At 36.2% G+C, this 23,530-nt stretch overlaps 1 protein-coding gene across 3 annotated transcripts in view; it reads right to left on the reverse strand.

The window, feature by feature from the left end:
- The window catches only part of sgsm3 (small G protein signaling modulator 3), a 31,412-nt gene extending 20,646 nt beyond the window's left edge, over positions 1-10,766 (reverse strand). For 2 of the 3 annotated variants that reach the window (XR_012398342.1, XM_005164010.6), the window contains exons 1-4: positions 10,617-10,766; positions 1,179-1,236; positions 1,005-1,090; positions 797-860 (exon numbers count right to left, since the gene is read on the reverse strand). Coding sequence is in view for 2 of the 3 variants with exons in the window: in XM_005164010.6 (XP_005164067.1) it covers positions 797-860; positions 1,005-1,090; positions 1,179-1,185 (157 nt within the window). In the remaining variant the exon portion in view is untranslated. The remainder of the gene's footprint in view (positions 1-796; positions 861-1,004; positions 1,091-1,178; positions 1,237-10,616) is intronic. The other variant, NM_213330.1, reaches the window with a different exon arrangement.
- Between the last annotated feature and the right edge of the window lie 12,764 nt (positions 10,767-23,530).

Raw genomic sequence — 23,530 nt, forward strand, 5'->3', positions numbered from 1 at the left:
GCACATGTCAGTAATCATAGAAATAAAAGAAAAATGCCTTTATCATAATCTATGCAAAAGTTATTCCATTCTCTCATCAGTTGGATTAGAACCACTTATGGGGGTATTGGGTCAGGACGGACTTTTAAAATTTAAAGAACGCTGAAGTGAACGACGTTTTGGACCCGGTACACAGATTCTTAAGAGGTTAAAAACAATATTGGATAATACAATTAATTGAATAGTTTTCTATTTTAACACATTTACATTTTATTTTTTATTATCAATGTTAGAAAACAGCTGCACTGCCTAAATCTTTGTTGATTTTCCCCCCAGCAACTCAAATCTGTTAATTCTGATTAATAACAAACATTCTTGCCAAGAAAATGCAATGATTTCTTTAAAGAATGAGCCTGACAAAAACAGAAATTTTCATTTACATAAAAATTGTTGCATAGTTAATGTAGTAAAAAATGCAGATAATGCAGATCCAGTCATTTTGTTTTATATTTGTTGTTGTCCTAAACAAGTGCGTTGATTAAAGCGATAGTTAAACTAGATAAGAGTCTTCTGTTATTTTGAACACAAAAGAGGATATTTTGAATACTGTTGAAATAACTGTAACCACTCACATCCTTAGCAGGAAAAATAAATATTATGGAAGTCAATAGTTAAAGGCTTCCATCACTCTTCAATCTTGACAGAAGAGCAAGTTTAAAATAAGTGAAGACAGAGTAAATTATGGCAAGATATTCATAATGGGAGAACCCTTTAATTCCTTTGAACTTTTTATGAGTGCTAATGTTCTCACACCAACCTTCACTATCGATCCGGAACCCAAATTCATCATACTGCAGTTCCACTTCCGTACCGGGGTCTTTCTGCAATAGTCAGAAGAATGTCTGTGAGAAATGAACAACCTCCCACAACAATAAAGACCTTACAAAAACAAGCAACATTTTTATGGCACTTACAGTATGAATACAGTATTATAAAGCAAAGGAGGAAATAAAGAAGTAAACTACCTGACAGTACTTTGCCAAGATGTCCTGGGGCCACATGCTTGGTGTGAGGGCTGAAAAAGGGCCCCCTGGGGCTGGAGTGTAACTACCTGCAAAACAGGGAATCCATTGAGTTTGACAACATGAATACAACCCTGCTCCCCTATTTTATCTTATGTTTTCATGCAGCAAGCTTACCTGACATGGTCCTGGAGCTCGAAGAGAGTTTATTTAGCTTCTAAAGAGAGCAGTCCACCTAGATCAGGCCAGGTCAAGGTTCACAGATCATAGATAAAGAGACCAAAACCAATTGTGTAAGTACATTCCCAAAAGACAATGCAGAGCCACAAAGACATCATTGTTATAATACAATTCCCAGTCTGTGAAAGTAATTACCTCAAATGCGTTTCAAGCAGAATATCATATAACAATTTCACCTAAGTCCAATTCAAGCAGGAAAAAAGCATGCTATAGGGAAGTAAAGTGTCTGAAAGCCTTTCTTGGTTTTTTCAAGGCTGAACTTGAGCTGCAGGCACCTTAATACCGTCCTCCTTCACGCTCCAGTTCTCCAAATCAACCCAGACACACAGGACGGCACGGTAATTCTTCAGCAGCACAGCATGTTGGGATAAATTAATCATGCCAGTGGGCCCATAGACAACACACTGCCTCACACAACTTGTCTCTCCATAACACTGACATCAGCTGTGTGTACAGCCCGCCATCATAAGGCAGTCTTTGTTTCTGCACAAAACTCATGACAAACCCTTCAGGGGTGTGTGCAGAGGGGGATGTGGGAATACAGCCCCACCCATATCAAAAGAAATCATAGCATAACAGATCCAGAAATTCTCATCTATGCGATTTTCTTTACACCATTTAATCTCTGATGTATTGTTTTAGAAACTTAATGGTTAATAGCTGCTGAACCGGCAAGAGGCTTTTTAGCAGTTATGCTAATGCACCATGCAATTCCCTCATTTGTGTAAAATAAATCACTTCCTTGTTGAATAAACGCCAAGGTCTCTCAGGGAATGAAGTAAAGGACTGCTCTGTAAATGCAGAGGCTTATCTTAATGCTCGGCCTATGTGTGTGTTCGACATGACTGAAGACAGAAAGCAATGGAAAACTTAGATGTTATCTTAATATGCATAATGCAAGTACAGGACCTGGAAGCTGATGAAGGGTTTAACAGAGAAAGAGTCATGTTGGCTTAAAGGACAATGGCTCTATTCACATTCATTATAGTTAAATCACACAGAAGAACAAAATAGACTCCGTTGGCTTCATTACACCTGGCTGGCATTCAGATGCATGTTGTCAAGTGTTTGCAGTTTAGTGGAACTTTTTTCTATTTGATAGTCTGGTCTCAAAGAAAAAAGGTTTATTTTTGTGCTGTTTAAACTGTTAAGCCACCTTTCCACTACACACGACAAATGACAAGCAACAGACCGGAAGTCATTCATTACCAATGGAGAGCAGTCCGGGAGCTGCGTTGAGTTCCGATCATCTCCGTATTCGGAAAATTTGGATCTGAATTGAGCTGTGGATCCGTTGAAATATTTGAACTCCTGCGACTAGACCGTATGCGACCTGCCGACCGGATATGATGTATTCCAGTGTTGCACAAGCAGGTCCGTGCGTGCGAGATGCGAAATAGGAGTTTATTGGTTATTTTTTGAATTATAAAAAGTCTATATTAAAGAAAAACTTTTCTGTTCATAAATGTAAGTAAGAAAGTAATAGAAATATATATTTTTAATGTTGTCTCCACATTCCCTCCAATATTTTAGCGGTCTATGAGTTTCTAGTATTCATTCATCCATTAAACTATGTAAACGCACAGAGAATAAAGGCTATTGCTTTTGCAGTCCTTTATTTCGGACACTGTTGAGAATCACCTTCTCCCCCGTGGTGCATGACAACACTGAAAATACTGTGCGGCTGCCACAAGGGGGCGTATTCCGACAGTCGTGTTCAAATGTCGTGTGCAGTGGAAAGGCAGCTTTAGGCTTCTGCTCTACTTTCAGTTGACTTCATTGTATTTTCTGATAACATATTATAAAACTTAACTAACATTTAGAACAATGATGTTTAAAATCTGTGAATCCATGTCAATCGCTAGAAGACAGAGATGCTGTATTGACTCACGACCCGGCCCTGGCTGCAAGTTGTAAAATAAGCCTTGAATGGGCTAAGCAATAAAAATAGCTTTGAAATGAAAGTTTTCATTGATTGTGTCTATCCATTTTTAGGCCTTGTAAACATTTGGCTTTTTTTGCAGTTCTCAATCTTTTTGACTGTCCTTTTTATTTTAAAAAGGATTTTTACTCTCAATTTCCACACCTGTGTATATAAATATATAAAGTGTATATGTCAGAGATGCCCAGACTAGGGTCTACAGGTCAAAGTTGGCCCATTGTAACCTTTGATTTGGCTCACCATGATGGGCAGGGTTGGGGTGAATGCTTTTAACAGAGATTGTCATTTCTAGTTTAAAATAACACTTGTTTGTTTGTTTTATTGCTGAGCTACAAAAAAGCCAACAGAAATGACATGTTTCATTACATGGTAATTTCAAATACATAAATAAATACTTTAAAAACGTAAATGTCACTGGACAGATAGAGAACAATGCAGAAGACATCTGCGAGCAAATCAAGGCAAAATCAGGTGCAGCTTGACTAGTGTAAACCCATTCTGCAATAAATTATTATAGGGGGTTTGAGAAACTGTTATACTACATTAACTTATTATTCTTCCCTCTTCTTTTTCTTCTCAGATTATTTTAAGCATAACATATCCTCCTAGACTGTTTATACTACAACCACCAAACTAACTCTAAATCTCCAAACTGTAACGAATTAAGTTGCAATATCTTTTCCAACTGATACGACTTACGGTTTTCCCAAAACTGACCCAGAATATTTGTAAAAGTCCAATTGACTTAACACTGGACCAAACTTTGTGTCTGTGACCTCATAACTTTCAACTAGACTGTCCGACAGCCGGCTCATTTAACTTATGCCTAGTTCAGACTGCGTGATTTTAGCCCCGATTTTAGCTTGCCGACAGGTTTTGAGAAATCGCCGACAAATGCCTGAAATCACGGGCAAATTGGTGCTCGTGCACGTGAGTGAAAAATCACACAGTATGAACTATAAAAGACGCGATCTGAGAGAATCGCCGATGAGTCGCAGATGACTGCGAGATATTTGACATGCTACATTTCTGGAGCTGTCGGCGATTCAAATCATGCCGTGTGAATTGAGTTTTGACTGAAAATAACATCAGTGATCGCCTACAGCCAATGAGAGAGCGGCATTCGCTTGTGTGTGTGCGTGTATATACCTGCTGCAGGCCAGCGGGAGGCTGGGGGAGAAGTTAAAAGCGCTCTTTTTCGGTTTATTTGGACCCACGAAATGGAGGAAAAACTAGTGGAGGTTTGACAGGACTCAGGAGCAACTGTGTTTGTTTGACGTGTCATACAGAAAGAAATTAGTTTATTATCAACATTGAGGAGAAATTGCTAATTCCCTTTAAAGCCAGGTGAGCAAATATGTAAATTTTCTACCCCATTAAAAGCTTCTTTCTCATTATGTAGTTAATAACAAAAGATATACTACATGTTTTTGGCTGTGAGACGTAGTTTGGACGAAGTTGTAGGCGATTCTTCCTATAGTAAAGTCATGCAATGTGAAAGTCCCTGTCACCGATCTATCTTGCAGTGTAAACAAAGCAGCGACGAAACGCTAGCCCAGGTAGTCAAGCAGTGTGAAAACACCTGTGACACGACTACTTTGAAAATCATGCAGTCTGAACTTGGCATTTGACTAGCAATCTGCAAATCTTTCAACTTACTAGCCACACCCTAGCAACCATTTAGAGCACCCCAGCAACTGCCCCATAGACTCCCATTGTAAAAAAAACTGCCACTGAATTTACAACGGACATACAAACAACATATTAATTCATACTTACAATATACTAATCCATACTAGAAACATACTCACAAACATACTAATCATACTGGGAACATGATAATTCATACTAGAAACGTACTAACAAACATACCTATAATACTAGGAACATGCTAATTCATACTATAAACATACTAACAACATACTAACATACTAGCAACATGCTAATTGATACTAAATTCATGCTAATAACATACTAGTTTATACTAGTAGTTCCATGCTAGCAACATGCCAATTCATACTAACGTTAGAACCATGCTAATTTATGTTAGCAACTACTCAGAACACATTAGCAATCACCTAGCACCCACTCAGAACCCCCTTTAAACTGCCTTGCGAGAAACATGCCAATCCACTAAAAACATGGCAATCTTTATGTAGTTATCTATCTATCCCAACTGTTACAAACTTCTTAAAACTACTTCAATTACATAAACTTTCAAACTAGGCTCTCAAGCCACCGTAAACTTTATGAACATTACTTTTCTAGTTGATTTTAAAGTAATAAGTTCATTAAAAAAGGTAAAAATAAATAAATAAATTTAAATATTATTAAATAATAAATTATGAAGTACCCATGGCGACTATATTTACCTTCGGCCCACTAGGCTCAATCTAGTTTGGTTTTTGGCCCTGTATAAGAAAAAGTATGGGCACCCCTGGTATACATAAAATTAAATGCACATATAAAAGCAGCAGATATTAGGTTTTATTAATTTTGTGTCTGGTCCTAATTGGAAGATGGTCATAACACTGCATAATGTCATCCATCAGCTGCTTGCTCTCTGTACGAGTTTCCATCATAAACAAACACTTACTAACAATGACACTCCTCCTCATTCTGTGAACACCAGCGCTAGTTTCTTCCCTATAGCAACAGACCCCACAGCAACAGTCACAGCATTAGCAATGAGAAGAGTCAGCACTCCCTGAAGACACTCTGAGAAAGACTTATAATATCTTATAATATCCAGTAACAGCAGGTTACAAAGTCCAATACTTTCGGGAAAAGCCTAATTCTCTGAGTCTGGACTACTTTGCTGCTAATGAAAATAAAATGGACCATTTAAAAACAGGTAGAATCATCACTGCAATGTTGTCATGACAACAACACCAGGGTAAAAAGGCTGTCACAAAAAAAATTAGCATTTCATTCACCTGCGAATTCATATCACGTAAAGCTGTGCCCACATATTAAGCCCAAAGAATACTTTTTTTTTTTTTTAAGATAATAAGATTCTACTACTATACCCATGTCAAAATGTATCATTAAAAAATGTGAAAGAAAGTAATTATATTGCAAGTATTGCAGCATTAGAAAAATGTTTGCATGCTCAGTCAAAGACTTAGAATGGAGTATATAGATATATGGAACTGCAATGGTCAAGATCTGACTGAAAACTACTTTAGCTATGGGCTGAACATAATTACACACCTCAGATTGTTTATCAGGTTATTAATAATTATAAACAAGCAACTAACAACTTTTTAATATACACTCACCGGCAACTTTATTAGGTACACCTGACCAACTGCTTGTTAACGCACATTTCTTACCAGCCAATCACATGGCAGCAACTCAATGCATTTAGGCATGTAGACATGGTCAAGACGATCGGCTGCAGTTGGTTGGCATGGTTGTTGGTCTGAGTATTTTAGAAACTGCTGATCCACTGGGATTTTCACACACAATCATCTCTAGGGTGTACAGAGAATGTACCGAAAAAGAGAAAATATCCAGTAAGTGACAGTTCTGTGAGCGCAAATGCCTTCTTTATGCCAGAGGAGAATGGCCAGACTGGTTCGGCTGATAATAGGGCAACAGTATCAACAGTTTCAGGCTGGTGGTGGTGATGCAGTGGTGTTGGGAATATTTGGGCTCATTAGCACCAATTAAGCATTGTGTCAATCCCACAGCCTACCTGACTAGTGTACCCATCTTCTGATAACTACATCCAGCAGGATAACACGCCATGTCATCGCATATTATCTCAGACTGGTTTCTTGAATATGACAAGGAGTTTGCTGTACTCAAATGGCCTCCACTGCCACCAGATCTCAATCCAATAGAGCACCTTTGGGATGTGGTGGAACGAAATATCCACATCATGGATGTGCATCCGACAAATCTGCAGAAACTGCGTGATGCTATCATGTCAATGTGGACCAAAACCTCTGAGGAATTTTCCAATACCCCATTGAATCTATGCCACAAAGGATTAAGGCAGTTCTGAAAGCAAAAGGGGTCCAATGCGGTACTAGTAAAGTGTACTTAATAAATTGGCAGGTGAGTGTAATAACATATAATGTATTCTTGGTTAGTTTAAATAGCTATAGCATTAAAAAATAAAAAGCCCCTATACATTTATTAATGTATGGTGTATAGAATGATCTGAGAAGATTAGTTTATGGTTATTAATAGAAAAACAAAAAAAATGAGATTAGACAATTTATTGTTTTTAAAAGAAAACTTCCCTGCAACAAAGCACGCGTTTACACAAACAAATATGAGTAACTGTAGTGCACACACAATGGTAAATATTATTAAAGATGCCATATTAGTCAAAAAGTAAACAAGGACAGCTAGAAACATAAAAAAAAAAAAAAGACTCAGTCACATAAAAATTCTCTTTCCACTGACTTTCATTCATATATATGCAAATACGAGAACTCTGACCTGTGAATTTGTATCATGTGAAGACGTGTGACCTATTAAAGACTGATATGGCATGACATGGCCTTCCAGCTGAATTAAAAGGATGCAAATAATAAATCAGCAGCATAGTTTCACTGTTACATTAAAGTGGAACAAATCTCCTTATTTTAACATCTTCCCTCTATTATAAGTCGAATTGTGTTTTTAAAAGTGATGCAACAGAGTACAGCATCATATTACGACCAATGCAGCATCCAGTGAAGTTTTTCATTTTTAAAATATAACTTCAATGAATTTCTTGAATGGCTGTGAAGTGGTGTGTGATTCAGAGTTAATTAATAGATTAATTAAAGATGAAAAAAGAAAACCAAATACAAAAATACTGGAGAGAAAAAAATTATTTGAAAAATCATAAAAATATATAAAAGTATCTCGTTAAAGAAATTACACATGTGTGTGAGACTGTGATTGAAAGAAAGGCCTGCCAACCGAAGAACATTCATGCTATGAGCTGAGTGAGGAGGAGGCACGTGGCAGAGCTCTGACGACAGCAGGACAGGGGGAACAGAGGGAGGGATGGGAGGGCAGTGTGTGCTACATGACTCACTGTGTGTTGTGACTGGAAAAAACTGGAGGAAGGAAAGATGGAGGTGGGGCTGATGTGAGACAGGAGTATTTTTCCTGGTTAGGTTGGCTGAGCTTTAATTAGGCTACTTTTTCTATATCGCAGCTCTAAATATAATGCACTGTGAGGTGATCAGGCTCCTATTGATCTCTGCAGGATCTCCTGGCCTGCCCTGTGCTTAAAGAAGGCGTGAACCACAGTAAACAAACAGACTAACCTTACAGCTACACTATGCATATGTCAAAGGAGTGCCAGTTTCAAACACAAAAATACTCTGTTAGCACACAGCACTTTTCCAGTAGTTCAAAACAATATGCCGTTGTAACAAGAAGCATATTCTATGTTTAACATCTTAATAAGGTGCACATAGTATGCACAGGTTTTTTTAATTCTCCCCATGCAAATGTAAACAAAAATTCTTTCCGATTGTTAAGCACTGAAATAAATACAGACAGCTATGAGGTGAGTCACAACATTACTAACTTTGACTTAAAGCTAACATGCATTACACTATAAGAAAAAAAGGATAATGGTACAAGACTGTGTACTTAACAGCTTTAATGAAAAATTATAATAAACCCATGAAGCATTGCACATACAGGCAGTGCTCTATGAAATACATGTTTTTTTCCAATTCTCTAATATATATTTAGACAATTTTAATGCTAGATAAACTTAAAACAGCATATCCAATAAAACAAATATGACTTTTATCAAATTTTTTATTCTCGTTAAAATGAAAACACAGAGGAACAAATGTTAATTATTTATCCAAAACAGTCAAAGTTTGAGACATTTTTCACTATTCAGTTAATTCTATTCTCAATGAATGAATTTAGTGATTCTGTCCATGTTTTCTACATTGCAGGAAGAAATCTATTCTCTACAAAACAATAATAATGTTGTTTTTCACCAGAAACTTCACTGTGCTGAAAAAAATACTAAGATAAAAGTGTTGACGTCACCTCATTTGTCAAATATACAGTTTTGGTTGGTATTTTGTCAAATGTTTGGAACTGGTTTAATCTCTTAACAAAAAAGCATCGCAATTAAATTGCCATAACTACTGAACTGAAGTGTAGAGTCTAACTGAAACTGTGTAGATAAAGCTCTGCAAATACTCTGCAAGTATCACCCATTGATAAATTAAAGTTTTACACCCACTTGTGGTCTTTACTTCTACTTGAACATTTGGACCAAACAGGAAATTTGTCATTAGATGGCAAGTGAAAATGCTCAAGACAGGAAGTGTGGGTATTGGAACATGATGAAAGGGACTTTTACATCAGGAACCCAAATGTTGTACTCGATTCCTAAAAAGGAAATCAAAGCAAACCAAACCAATAAATTGATGCTCAGCTTTAAGACAATCAATACTTACAGCACCATCAACTGTATTACCTAAGAAATGTCAATGATGATGAATTATTATTCAGAAAAGTGTACAAGTTTAAAATAATGTAATGAAACACAGTTCACAAAGACTGAAAAACGAGTTGTCATTCTGTGACTTTTTTGTGTGGAACACAAGATACTATTTACAATGATACCATTCACTTTTATGTAATGGTAAAAAGACAACAAACTGAAATGGTGGCTAAACTCGTACAGTGCATAACGTTCTACCTGCCACCATTTTTGTGATCTACAAAAGAAAAAAAATGCCCAGGATGGCAACATCCGTGTTTTACAGTTGCTGGAGACCTTTAAATAAGCAAATAATGTCAGGACGAGTCATTTACCATATGGCATCTACAATGAGTTTGCGCACACATCCCATTCACGATGAATCAGAATAACGGACCGATACCAGTAAAGGGCTCAGGGATACTAAATCTAATAAAACTCAATAACAAACTCATCATCACTGCGACATCAAAATACAGGCGTAGGTAACGTCACATACACGTAACGTTACTAGAGAACGGTTCAAGTAGCAGAGTCTAAATTACTGCTGCTGTCAGTCGAGCAAACTTCAATACACGAGTTAAAGACACCAGCACAAAAATAAATTTGAATTATATATGATTATTAACGTTACTTGGTATAATCCTACTTCGTGCGAAAACTGCTAACGTTATTACATCAACCGGACATAACATAACATTATCATTTTATTTGCTTAAACTGCCGCCGAGAGGTCATTCAGATCTGTGTGTCGCTTTCATACATGATACCGTTACTGAGTAAAACGCATCTAACGTTAAACAAGATGTAAAAATTCTACACTAAAATATAAAGCCGTCATTAGCCCGTGACACTCAACAGTCTCTGGCTAAAGCCATCCAAGCATCAGTAACGTTAATCAATGCACTTGCCGCTACTATAAGGTTAGCCGCCGAGCTAGCAAGCAAAAACTGTTTTATCTTCTTACCTTACGTCATGTTGAATCTCCTTGCTGAACAGTTGTACATCGTGGTACAATAACGCATATGTTTTTTCGGATATGATGTCTTTATGGGATGTGTAGTTGTAACTCGGATTTTTGTGATGGTGAACAGTTCCACAGACCCGAGTGTTTTGCGTCATACACCTGTTCGTGAGTCGCGCTGAAGAACTGTATCCTTCCGCCAAAAGAGATTCCTAAAAAAATAGTTCTTATCCTGCAGATTTTATCTGATTGAAAGTACAATACTTTCTGTAGCAGTTGCTGATTTGTAATGTTGGCAAGCCAACCGCACTTTATAAATGTTTAATTTTACATACTTTCAACATTTCCTTCATCTTTTTAGTTTTATAATAATTTTATATGCGCTTTCAAGTTAACAATACGTGTGATTCACTTAATAGAGGTCTGTTTGTGTAGCCCTTATTAGTAAAAGGCACTTTTGCAGCAGTCCTGTTCGCACTCAAAAATCATGAAGCAGAGCAGGATCTAGAGCTCACACTACCAACAAAACATCATATCCATCCGCCGTCTTGATCAAACTTCGTGACGTAGCCTTGCAACGTTGGTTAATCAGTTCATTCATTTGTTATTCAGGCCCGTAGACAGCCTTGTTGTATCCTCAATTTTTGATACCAAAATATTTCATAAAGATTTATAATAAACACATTAAAATAACAGCTTAACGATATTTTTCTAGTTTAAATAAGAGAATAGTGGCAAATGTTCTGGACCAATGGCAGTTTCTGGGGTAGGTCTTTAGAACCACCCGAACCCCCACCCTGGCTACGGGCCTGTTTTTACTACATGCTTTTAATCTTTTTATTTGCTGGTTGAATGTATTGTATCTTTCTATCTGCTCAAAGGTGACTGAAAAATATGACACATTCTACATTTAAATTCTCATTTTGAACCGAGTTGCTTTTATTTTTTTGCGTAACTTTGACATTGTTTTATTCCATAAACCTGCTTATTATATAGAGATAAAATTGATATAGAAAATTATGTACAAATAAATATCCAAATAGTAATTTGTTATTTCACAACTTTAACTACAATATATATATATAAAAAGTAAAGTGCCAGTGCCAAGCTTGACCACAAGGTGTCAGGATATTACACAATATACGTGGAGGGCAAAGAAGCCCACTGCTCTGTCACTGGATTAAGTGTTATTTATGGCTCACATCACTCAAACACAAAGAAAAATGTGGACACACGAGTGAAGTCTGAAATTAGGAGTAAAGGTCAGTGTATACTGAAATAACATCGGCCATGTAAAACACATTTTGGCACGTATTTTGGAAAAATAAACTTCACTCCTCTGAAAGTGCTCTAGTGTCAGGCACTAGAGGCCATAGTCTCTTTAGTAGAGCAACTGAATCCCATGCGGAACTGCCAGTTCGATACCAGTTTGGAGCAGGTTGGGTGGTGTAGTACTGGTGGGTTATATAGGCTATATATAATTTATATATATAACCCATCGTCTGTCACTAGAGCACTTTTAGAGGAGTGAGGTTTACATGCATAGCACTTACTAGCTGGACTCTGTTACACTCACCCCCTTAAACCTCACTCCCACCCGGGTCACGGCACTATAACCTCTCCGGTCTTACACCACCCAACCTGCTCCGAGCTGGTATTGAACCATGCGACCTTCCACATGGGAGTCGGTTGCTCTACCAAGAAGGCTAAAGACCATGCCCTCAGAGCACCTTTAGAGGTCAGTGGAGTGAGGTTCATATATATATATAAATAAATATTTATATATATATATATATATATATATATATATATATATATATATATATATATATATATATATATATATATATATATATATATATATATATATATATATATATATATATATATATATACATACATACATACATACATCTAAATATGTCTAACATTACGTTAGAGGAGTTGTAGGTTAGGGAATGCTTGAAAGCTTACAACAGTTTCTTTGCAACTGCACTAAAATAGCAGTGAAGTAAAGCCAAACGTAAAGCAACAAAGGTGTTGAAAGCTTTGAATAAACTGTTCACAATTAACCAGTCTCTTTTGCACCTCAAAGATTTTAGCCTCTTTGAGAAGATGGCTTGAAGGAAATCATTCATAAGAAGAGTCAACGCAAGTCATTCCTGGAGATTGCTAGAAGCCATGTCATGACCTGGAAATTATAGAAAGAATTGGAGCCTGGTGAGATGAAACTTGAGCCTTTTCTTTCTGTGGGCCAAGTGAAGTTAAAGCAACACTTTTTATAGGCCAGCCAAGATGATAGATAATCTTGAAAGCTGTAAGTAAGTTGGCATTTCTGTGTGGAGTTTGCATATTCTCCCTGCATTCGTGCAGGTTTCCTCCGGGTGCTCTGGTTTCCTCCCAGTCCAAAGACATGCGGTACTGGTGAATTAGGAAGCTAAATTGCCCGTAGCGTGAGTGTGAATGAGTGTGTATTGATGTTTCCCAGAGATGCGTTGCAGTTGGAAGGGCATCCGTTGCGTAAAATGTGCTGGATAAGTTGGTGGTTCATTCGGCTGTGGCGGTCTTAGATTAATTAAGGGAATAAGTCGAAAAGAAAATGAATCAATGAATGAATAATTGGTCCAATCAAATTCAAATGTATTTTTATTAACTTTAACATAACTATAACATGGGATTTCTCACTGTTGATTTTAATAGATAACTTATTTACTAATGAGATTATTGTAAATTGTTAACTTTTGTAATTTATCATTCTTTTTTAATTTCATTAATTCGTTTTTTTTTCAGCTTAGTCCCTTTATCAATCTGAGGTTACGCAGCAGAGGCCCTTCCAGCTGCAACCCATCACCGGGAAACATCCAAACATACTCATTCACACACATACACTACAGAAAATTTGAGGTGATTGTGCTACCCACTGCGCCATCACGCTGCCCTCTTTTTGAATTTAATTTCCTTAAAACATTTGTTTATTCTGAGCATTTAGATACAATAAAGCATAACCTCTTTTTTGTTGTTATTACCTAGTAACTTTGCAGCTATAGGTCATATTGTGGTAATACTGTACATTGTGATAAAAGCGTTAGGAATTAATCACAACAGAAACCTAAATCAGTTACTCAAAGCCAGTTGTATGCTTCAATACAAATACCACGGTTAATATATGGTTAGGAATAGGTTTATGTAAGGGTTAATGACATCAAATTGTCTATCGCCAATTATTAACAGAGGTGCATTAGCTATCATCAGATAATTTTATTTTTTCATTTTACTTGTGAATGTTAAAAGCTACAGTAAGAGTTTTACTTCATCTTCAACCTTATAAAATGAATCCTATTTGAAGTATTTATTCATCATGTAAATAACACCACATTTTATGTAAGATACTTTCACAGTTGGGATCATTATCATGACGTATTATGTTTCTGCAGAGATTAGATGATTATTTTTATGATGCTTCAGTCTAGTTGTCATTGTAAGGCCAAACTATAGGTAAGTGCAACATTGAGTGAAAGGCCTACTGAGTCGTCCAGGCCTCATATAAAGGTAAAAACGGGCTTTTGATGCAATGACTTTTACCATTTAATGACTGGCTTTTTTTACATAAAGGATAGGCTAATTGACAAGTTGAACTTTCTCCATTTATAGTGGATGTGGTCCATCTTTACATTTACAGTCCTAAGTTTTGACCATAAATGTGAGTCAAAAGATTTTTGAAGTCCTCATTCATCAGCATTCATTTTCAGTTTATATATGCCGAACAGAGAGTGGTAGGCATGGTAACAAGTCTTCATAAAAGGGTTGGTTTTGTGTAATGTGCATGTGCGTATGTGTAGATTGTTCCTGTATGTATTCCCAAGATAAAACCCTTTTAGATGAAGCTATTCATCAAGAGGGCAGCTATTACTCAGACCCCTGAGTCAGCAGCAGCGGCAGAGCTTTGACTACACTGTTTCTGTCGCTGTATTATACATCAGTCCAACATCTTTATTAAGCAACATCACATGAGTAAAAGTGTTGTTGTTTAAATCCTTAGTTGATATTTAAAATAACTCTACTTCCACTGTGATCTTCATTTTATACAAACTGTTGAAAGCAAAATGATTAGCCCTTCTGTGAAATTTATTTGTTTATTTAAACTTACCCCAAAGCTGCGGTCACACTTCACTTTTCTCCCCTTAGACTACCATTCATATGCACACGAATGCGTCAGAACGGAAACGCAACCTCATGTGACAAGTTTCGCAGTTCGCTGTGTGGCAAAGTTGAAGCTTGGTGAACTCTGACCTGCGAAATCGCATCACTTGACTCTGTGAGACCAAATGAGGCTCCAAACATGACCTCTCTGGACAAAAAATTTAAATATGGACCAATCGCAAGCTTTTTTAAATGTCTAATCATCTTGTTTAATCCTGCGCCGTCCTACAGAATTTCGCAAGCTCAAACTCTAGTGTGACCACAGTTTAATAAACAGCCACTTTATTATGTACACCTGTCCAAATGCTGATTAACGCAAATGTCTAATCAGCCAATCACATGGCAGCAACTCAATGCATTTAGGCATGTAGACATGGTCAATATGATCTGCTGCAGTTCAAACCGAGCATTAGAATGGGAACGAAAGGGGATTTAAGGAACTTTAAACGTGACATGGTTGCTGGTGCCAGATGGGCTAGTCTGAGTATTTCAGAAACTGCTGATCTACTGGGATTTTCACACACTACTATCTCTAGGGTTTACAGGCAATGGTCTGAAAAAGAGAAAATATCCTGTGAGCGGCTGTTATGTGGGCGCAGATGCCTTGTTGATGCCAGAGGTCAGAAGAGAATGGCCAGGTTTGAGCTGATAGAAAGGCAACAGTAACTCAAATAACCACTCGTTACAACCAAGGTATGCAGAAGAGCATCTCTGAATGCACAACACGTACAAACTTAAGGCAGATGGTCTACAGCAAAACCACACCAGGGGCCACTCCTGTCAGCTAAGAACAGGACACTAAGGCTACAATTCATACAGGCTCACCAAAATTGGACAATAGAAGATAGAAGACAACATGAAATCATGGATCCGGTCTTTTATCAATGGTTCAGGCTGGTGGTGGTGGTTTAATGCTTTGGGGGACATTTTCTTGGCACACTTTGGGCCCATTAGTACCAATTAAACATCGTGTCAATGCAATAGCCTATATATTGTATACATGTCCATCCGTTTATGACCACAGTGTACCGATGTTCTAATGGCTACTTCTAGCAGGATAATGCGTGAATCATCTCAGACTGGTTTCTTGAACATGACAATGAGTTCACTGTACTTAAATGACCTCCATAGTCACAAGACCTCAGTCCAATAGAGCACCTTTGTGATGTGGTGGAACGGGAGATTCGCATTATGAAAGTACAGCCGACTATTACGTTTAAAGGCTCTACTATATTAAGTAGGTTAACAAGGAAAGTTATGTTAATTATGCATGTCATTGGACAACAGTGGTTTATTCTGTTGCCAATCAAAGAAAAATCGTAAGGAGGCTAATAATATTGACCTTAATTAATTTTGTTAAATGAAAAACAGCATTTATTCAAGCCAAACTAAAGGAATAAAGACTTTCTCCGGAAAAATAATTACATTTTCACTGAAGGTTTAATAATCAGACTGCTGTACGATAAATTAAAACCTGTCAGATACTGAGGTATTCATGATTCTGTGAACTGTAAGTGTGCTACATTTCAATGAACAAGAATTTGTACCTATGCATACATATTATGTCCACTGTTAATGTAGGGTAGTGATTTATAAAAGGCAATTATGTTTCATTTTTACTTTCAACTGCCTCATACTGGTGCAAAGGTTAATGTGACCACAACTTTCACTATTTTAAATGAATGCTTTATTGATCCACTCAAATATTCTGATAGATATCTAAAAGTTCTTGAAGTAATCATCATTTAAATGAATCAGTTGAATGAATGATTCAGCGATTCAATCATCCAGACAGTTGCTGCATTCAGATTCTCTAGAGTAGGTAAAAAATATTTACTTTGCGTCTGTAACATCTTGCTTTTACTAGATATATGCATATTTTGCAAAAGCTAATCATTGAAAATCATTTGTGTCAGCTTGTAGTAAACAGGATATGGCATCATTTTTTTACTGCTTAGGATTTGTCGCTTTTGTTGCAACCCATGCAGTGCAGATATAATTGCTCAATATAATGTTTTGTTATAGTTAGTTTTGTTGTGTTTTGTCATTGCTTGCTAACATGTCATGGTGTTAGAAAAGTCTGTTCCACATGAATGTGTGCATCAGCAAAATCCAGACATACTACATTAGTATTGTCTCTAATTGCTATATTATTAAATTACAATGCTAAGATTAAGATTATAATATTTGTGTTAATATATGTTAAAATTAAGATGCTAATGGTTTTTCCATTTAAATGTGGTTGGTTCAGGTGGGCAGCGGGCTGTGACCTCACAGCAAGAAGGTGACTGGTTCAAGCCAGTGAGACATTGGCTAGGTGAATTGGGTAAGCTAAATTGTGTGTGAATGGGAGAGTATGGGTGTTTCCCAGTGATGGGTTGCAGCTGGAAGGGCATTCAATGTATAAAACATATGCTGGATAAGTTGGCGGTTCATTCCGCTGTGTCGATCTCAGATTAATTAAGGGAATAAGTGGAAAAGAAAATGAATGGTTGGTTTGGGTATTTTTTGTGATTTAGATGATTGTATCAGGACTGTAAATACAGCAAGAAAACAGTGTTATTTATATGACAAGAAGTTTTATTTTATTTAGCTTTATTTTATTTTTAAATATTTACATTGGGGTATATGCACGAGGAATTTTCATTTTCAGTTAGCAAGCAGAAGTGCTTCCAGTGAACTGTCATGCCATTACAAATTCATTGTGTCATTTCTTTAAAATATGGAAATCTAATTTAGCCCATTGTTTTCAATGGATATTTTGCACTGCTGCTCTTGATGGTGCTTGCTTCTTAACAGTCTTTCATCTCATTTTACGGTTGTGCTAAATGAATGCTTAAGTCTGTTAGCTGATTATTTTTTAATTAAATTACATTATCGATGATGTAAAAGAAAACTTATGGAATTGAAATGACATTAATTTTATCGCTGGCTGAAAAATACTTGCTGTACTTACCCCCTTATCAAAGTCAAAGTTCTTAAGAAGGCCAATCAAATCACTATATATTTTAATGATAATACTCTATACTATGTTTTATAATAATAGTGTTAAACAGTTATTTTTTCCATTTTATAAAATTTTTGTAATTGATCATAACTTTTCAAACATCTTGTCATTTTGCATTTTCAATAAATCATGCACATCTTTACTCATTCCTGTATTAAAATACAAATATTGTACTCTCAGAAATAAAAGATACAAAAGCTGCCAGTGAGTTATAGCTTTTTGTACTTTTTTGTTACATGGAACATGTATCTTTAAAGTACCAATATCCACCATTTTGAAAGTGAGATGCTATTGATTATGCTGAGCTATACTAAAAGTTCTCTTTCCAGTTCGACTGAATTCAATCAAACTTGGTAAAACTCAACTGTTTAACTTTTTAATTTAATTCTTTTTTTTTTTTTTTACAATAGTGCTTTTTACAATGTATATTGTAAAATGTAGAAGTGTTAAATTAAAACAGTTTCACAGTTTGAGTTCATTTGACACAGTTGAAGTTCAGTAGGTGGCTTTTAAATTAGAGCCTATTTCCTAAAATGTTTAATGTTTCTTTAATAATCTGTGTAGCCATAAAGCTACTTTTCACATTCAAACAACCTACTCTTTTTGCATACTATTTTTCACTTACTGTATAGAGAAGTATACAGCCATAGCCAGATACAGCCACTTACCTCTGCAATTTAAACTGCAGATGAAACCGATAAGACCCAATGCTGTTATATTCAATTCAATTCAAGCTCATTTGTCTAGCCCTTTTCACAATAATTATTGTTCCAAAGAAGCTTTACAAAAAGTGAATGTTATTACATTAGTCAAAATCAGAAAGTTAAGGTGTTGTATATACATAGTTAACATATAGTCTATTTCGATGTGGTCATGTCATTGGCCAACGGACATTTCCTGTTGTTTTCAAACTATTTCATAACTGTAACAAGAGGCACTTTAATCATAACTTAATGCTAAAATGGCTATCATAACATTATTTATCAATATGTGGCTCTTTTTTGGATTCTTAAAAGCTATAGAAATTAAAAATGTAAAACAGGAGATATGTTGGGACCATTGTTTTCGTTTCCATCCCTCAAAATGGTCTATATTGTCCTTTTCAAAAGTTCATTCATTCATTCATTTTTAAAAAGGCATTTTTTAAAGGCTTAGTTCCTTTATTAATCTGGGGTCATCACAGCGGAACGAACCGCCAACTTATTCAGCATATGTTTTACGCTACACTACAGTAAATTTTAACAATTCACCTGTACCGCATGTCTTTGGATTTGTGGGGGAAACCGGAGCTCCCGGAGAAAACCCACGCGAGCACAAGGGAGAACATGCAAACTCCACATATAAATGCCAACTGACCCAGCCATTTCTCGAACCAGCGACCTTCTTGCTGTGAGGCAATCCTGCTACACTGCGCCACCACGACGCCTTCAAAAAGTTTACATCTACAATACATTTTGAATGAAGTGTATTTGTGAATTGCTTAAGATTTTGTGTTATACAAGCACTTTTGTAACTCAACTCCAAATACTAAAACTTGTTTTACAGGCATTTACACAAACAACGAAACCCTCATTCTCCATAGTGTATTTTTCTATTGCTGCTTTTAAAATATAATTCCCAATCCACTTCTCAGTCTTCCACTGTGTGCCCTATGTGCCCCTTTGTTTTTCATCCCTCCCCCAGTTGCCCTGTTGCTTCAACAGTGTTACTTCTCCCGTCTCTCCCTCTACATTCTCTCTGTCCGTCTTAAATTCAGTGTGTTATCTCCGCCTGACGCCCACTGCTCCAGGCTCATCAGTGTGTCTGATATGCACTAGTGGCTCAGACAGCTGCAGTCCCTGTGACGTCAGTGCAAGAGTTCAAGAGAGAGAGAGAGAGAGTTGATTTAAAGACAGACTCCACACATTTTTCTTTCTTTGGTGTGCCTGTTGAATCGATGATATTAGGCCATGTGGACGTGAGAAGGCTCCAGGATCAGCATGCGATATTGACCCAGCCGGCAGTGTTAATATTTATGCGGTGTGATTCAGCAGGTCTCAGGAAAGAGAGGGGTTTTTGATCCTCAATAAATCCTGGTTCTTGTTTGCCCACCCCGTGCACTGCAGTACCGTAGCTCGTCGGGCAGCTCAACAGATGGCGCTGTTGCTCTCCACTATGACTCCGCATATAAACATGCATGTCCGCACTCTTGAAAGCATGCAAATTTAATGTATGGTGCATGCACATTCGCAGATTCATTATTTATACATCTGTAGATGCTCTGCGCAGGAGTACATGATAAATTGAAAGCCTCGTATATATCGCTGTAATGTTGGATTTGTGTTTAGCGGATGAGCTCTTTTACTTGTGCGTGGAAGAGTGAGCAAATGTTCACCCCAGACAAAGTGCTGTCAGTAGCTTCAGCTTTTTGGGCTGAAGATGCTCTTGGGGCTCTTTAAGATCTTAAGCTAGTCAACCTGTCTGAGCTTAGTTATTACCTATGATATGTGGACTGCTAGCGTGTTGCATCATCTGGTTTGTGAGTTTCTGTCTCTCGGGTTGAATGTGAGTGTTTCAGCAGATTCACAGATGCAGTGCTAGGCTCCTCACATGGCATTCTGTCACGTTGGTTGGCTCGCATGTGTGATTCTCTCTTTTCTATGGGTATTTTCAGAGTGGCACACTATATTCATTTGATGTCTGCAGTGAGTATAATCTCTCTTAAATACAGATGCAGAGAATACCAGGGCCAGATGATGGTCCCCTGAGGGCCCTTGGGCACACGTCTTTGTAAGCAGATTTTATTTAAACAGTAAATTCTCAGTAAACCCGGAAAAACCATAAAACTGAACTCCCCAAAGAGCTTTGTTTTATATCAAATCATTTAAAAATTCATCAAGATTTTGTTTCACAATTGCATTATTCTAACTATAGGGTAGACTGTAGTAAACAAATTATAGTAACTAATGCCAGATAACCACAACCAATCACTAAAATAAATATAATGTTAATTATATGCAGCAAGGATGCATCTACAGTTGCAATCAGAATTATTAGCCGCCCTGTTTATTTTTCACCCAATTTCTGTTTAACGGAGAGAAGATTTTTTCAACACATTTCTAAACATAATAGTTTTAATAACTCATTTCTAATAACTGATTTATTTGATCTTTGCCATGATGACAGTAAATATTATTTGACTAGATGTTTTTCAATACACTTCTATACAGCTTAAAGTGACAGGCTTAACAAGTGTTAAAGGCTAAACTAGGTTAATTTGGTTTACGAGGCAGGTTAGGGTAATTAGGCAAGTTATTATATAACAATGGTTTGTTCTGCAGACAATTGAAAAATATATAGCTTAAAGGGGCTAATAATTTTGACCTTAAAATGGTTTTAATACAATTAAAAACTACTTTTATTCTAGCTGAAATAAACAAATAAAATGTTATCAGACATACTGTGAAATTTTTCTGGCTCTGTTAAACATAATTTGGGAATTATTTAAAAAAGAACAAAAACTCTAACGGGGGCTAATAATTCTGATTGCAACTGTGTCTGAATAGAAATAAATTTATTTATTTATTTTTGTTGTTTTTTCTATTTCTAATGTGGTTTATTTAATCACAGCAGTAAAATACATACATTTTTAGCAGTGCTTTATACTTTAATAATGGCTCAAAATGTTTTTATGTGAATTTCTATCAAATGAATACTGCCTTGTCGAGCACAAATACAAAACTTTTGAACAGAATAATACATTTTAACAATTCTACTGCAAATTTTAACAGTTTTTAAACCATGGTTTAGGTATAAAATAACTGAAATTAATAGGTTGAAAAATAGGTTTACATTATAGGTTTATAAAAATAGGTTTATATTATTAATCTATTTGTTTAATACATGTTCTTTATTTTAAGTTGTTCAATAGATTAATCTTACTTTGAACTGTTTTAGTTGCATATTTCTCGTAAAAAAAGCTTCTGATCTTGATAAAATATATCCTGATTAAAAAAAAAAAAAAGCAGGCAGTATATTTTCATTACCGAATGTTTGTCATCAATTAACCAAACCGCAGTATGCTAACTAATGTGCTGAAAGATACTATCATTTGCAAAAGTTTACTTTAGATGTCTATTTTTATTTGTAAAAGATGCACCGCTGGCTAAAGTGTCCATTGATCTTTTTGCATGATAATATTTGAAAATCCATTGTTCCAGAAACATCTTGTACAAGCAAAATTGGATTACTCCGGAGGCTGGGATGAGTGGACGTGCAGAATCATTGTTGTAATTTGCCAACTATAGGGCTCAGCTGTACATGCTGACGGGGCCAGTGACCCTGGTGTTTTGCTTGCTCTGCGTGTGCGCCGAGGCCCCGGGGCCCTTGCGTTCAGCTTATAGTGAATGTGCTGCAGGGTCCAGTGGCCTCAGTGTTCAGCTTGAACTCAATGTGGTGAGCTCATTCTGCATGTTTTGAGGAGTCCAGTGGCCTCAGCCATCACCTCACAGCGCATGTGCCAAGGGCCCTGGGGCTTTGGAGGACCCTGGCAGTGTTGGGCCTGAAGCACTGGACTGCCCATAATCAAGCTCTATGGGTGACCTACTAAATTAATCAAAATGTGCAGTCAGAGCCTACTACATGAACTATAGTATATCATAACTTTGACTTTCATTTTGATAGTGACAACTGTACTGTGAAATACTGAAGCAGATCATAATAATAACATATGCTATTATATTTAAATCCCTAATATATATTATTTAAATTCCTTAGAATAAAATTTGTACAAATTATATGATTCTGAAACTGTAATTATATATATAAAATTACATGTATGTATATGTAAAAACTTGCTGGATAAGTTGGCGGTTCATTCTGCTGTGGCGACCCCGGATTAATAAAGGGACTAAGCCGACAAGAAAATTAATGTAATAAGAGCTAAAATACGTAAATAAATAAATGAATAATCTATAAATATTAGTTTTGTATTTTATAAAATAATAATTAAAATAATTATAAATTGGTATTCTAATTGAAATTATTATTAATAAATAGTTAAAAATTTATTTGTATTTTATTAATATTTCTTTATTTACTTCATTGTAATAATAAACAAATAAATATTAATAATAAGAAAAATTCCAATTAAATGTGTTTAATTTGTTCATTCTGTTTCTAATCAAATTTCATCCATGTTAAATAATTTTAAACAATTAATTACTATAAAATCATTGTAAACAGGGTACATAAAGAACAACAAAGAATACTAGTTTTCCAACAGTCTGTCTTTGTCTCTTTTTGTTGCACAGGTCAGATTATACAGTTGCTTGTAAAAGAGCTCTGCTGATGCGCTCATTCATCTGTGTGTGTGTCTCTGCACATATGCTAATCATCGCTATTCACTCTGACAGTCAAGCTCAGGCATTTAAAAGGCTTGAGAGAGGAAGTGCCATAGAATCTACAGGATCCACAGTTCATGCCGTGAACTCCTTTATTATACCTGTGAAAATAACTATGTTTGTGTCAGTGCGTGCTTGAGGGAGCATTTAATATATCTACTGAATACATTACATTACAGGTTTCAGAAATCTGCAACTGCAGTCTCTGTGCTTGTGTGTTTGTCTATTTGTTTATGTGGTTTACAAGGACATATTTGTGTAATGAAATGGGTTTGATACACCGGTTATATTGTTAAGGTGGTTTATGAGGACTTTGAAATTCAAAAAGC

This window comes from Danio rerio, chromosome 3, assembly GCF_049306965.1.
Source record: "Danio rerio strain Tuebingen ecotype United States chromosome 3, GRCz12tu, whole genome shotgun sequence".
In the NCBI taxonomy this organism is placed as follows: domain Eukaryota; kingdom Metazoa; phylum Chordata; class Actinopteri; order Cypriniformes; family Danionidae; genus Danio; species Danio rerio.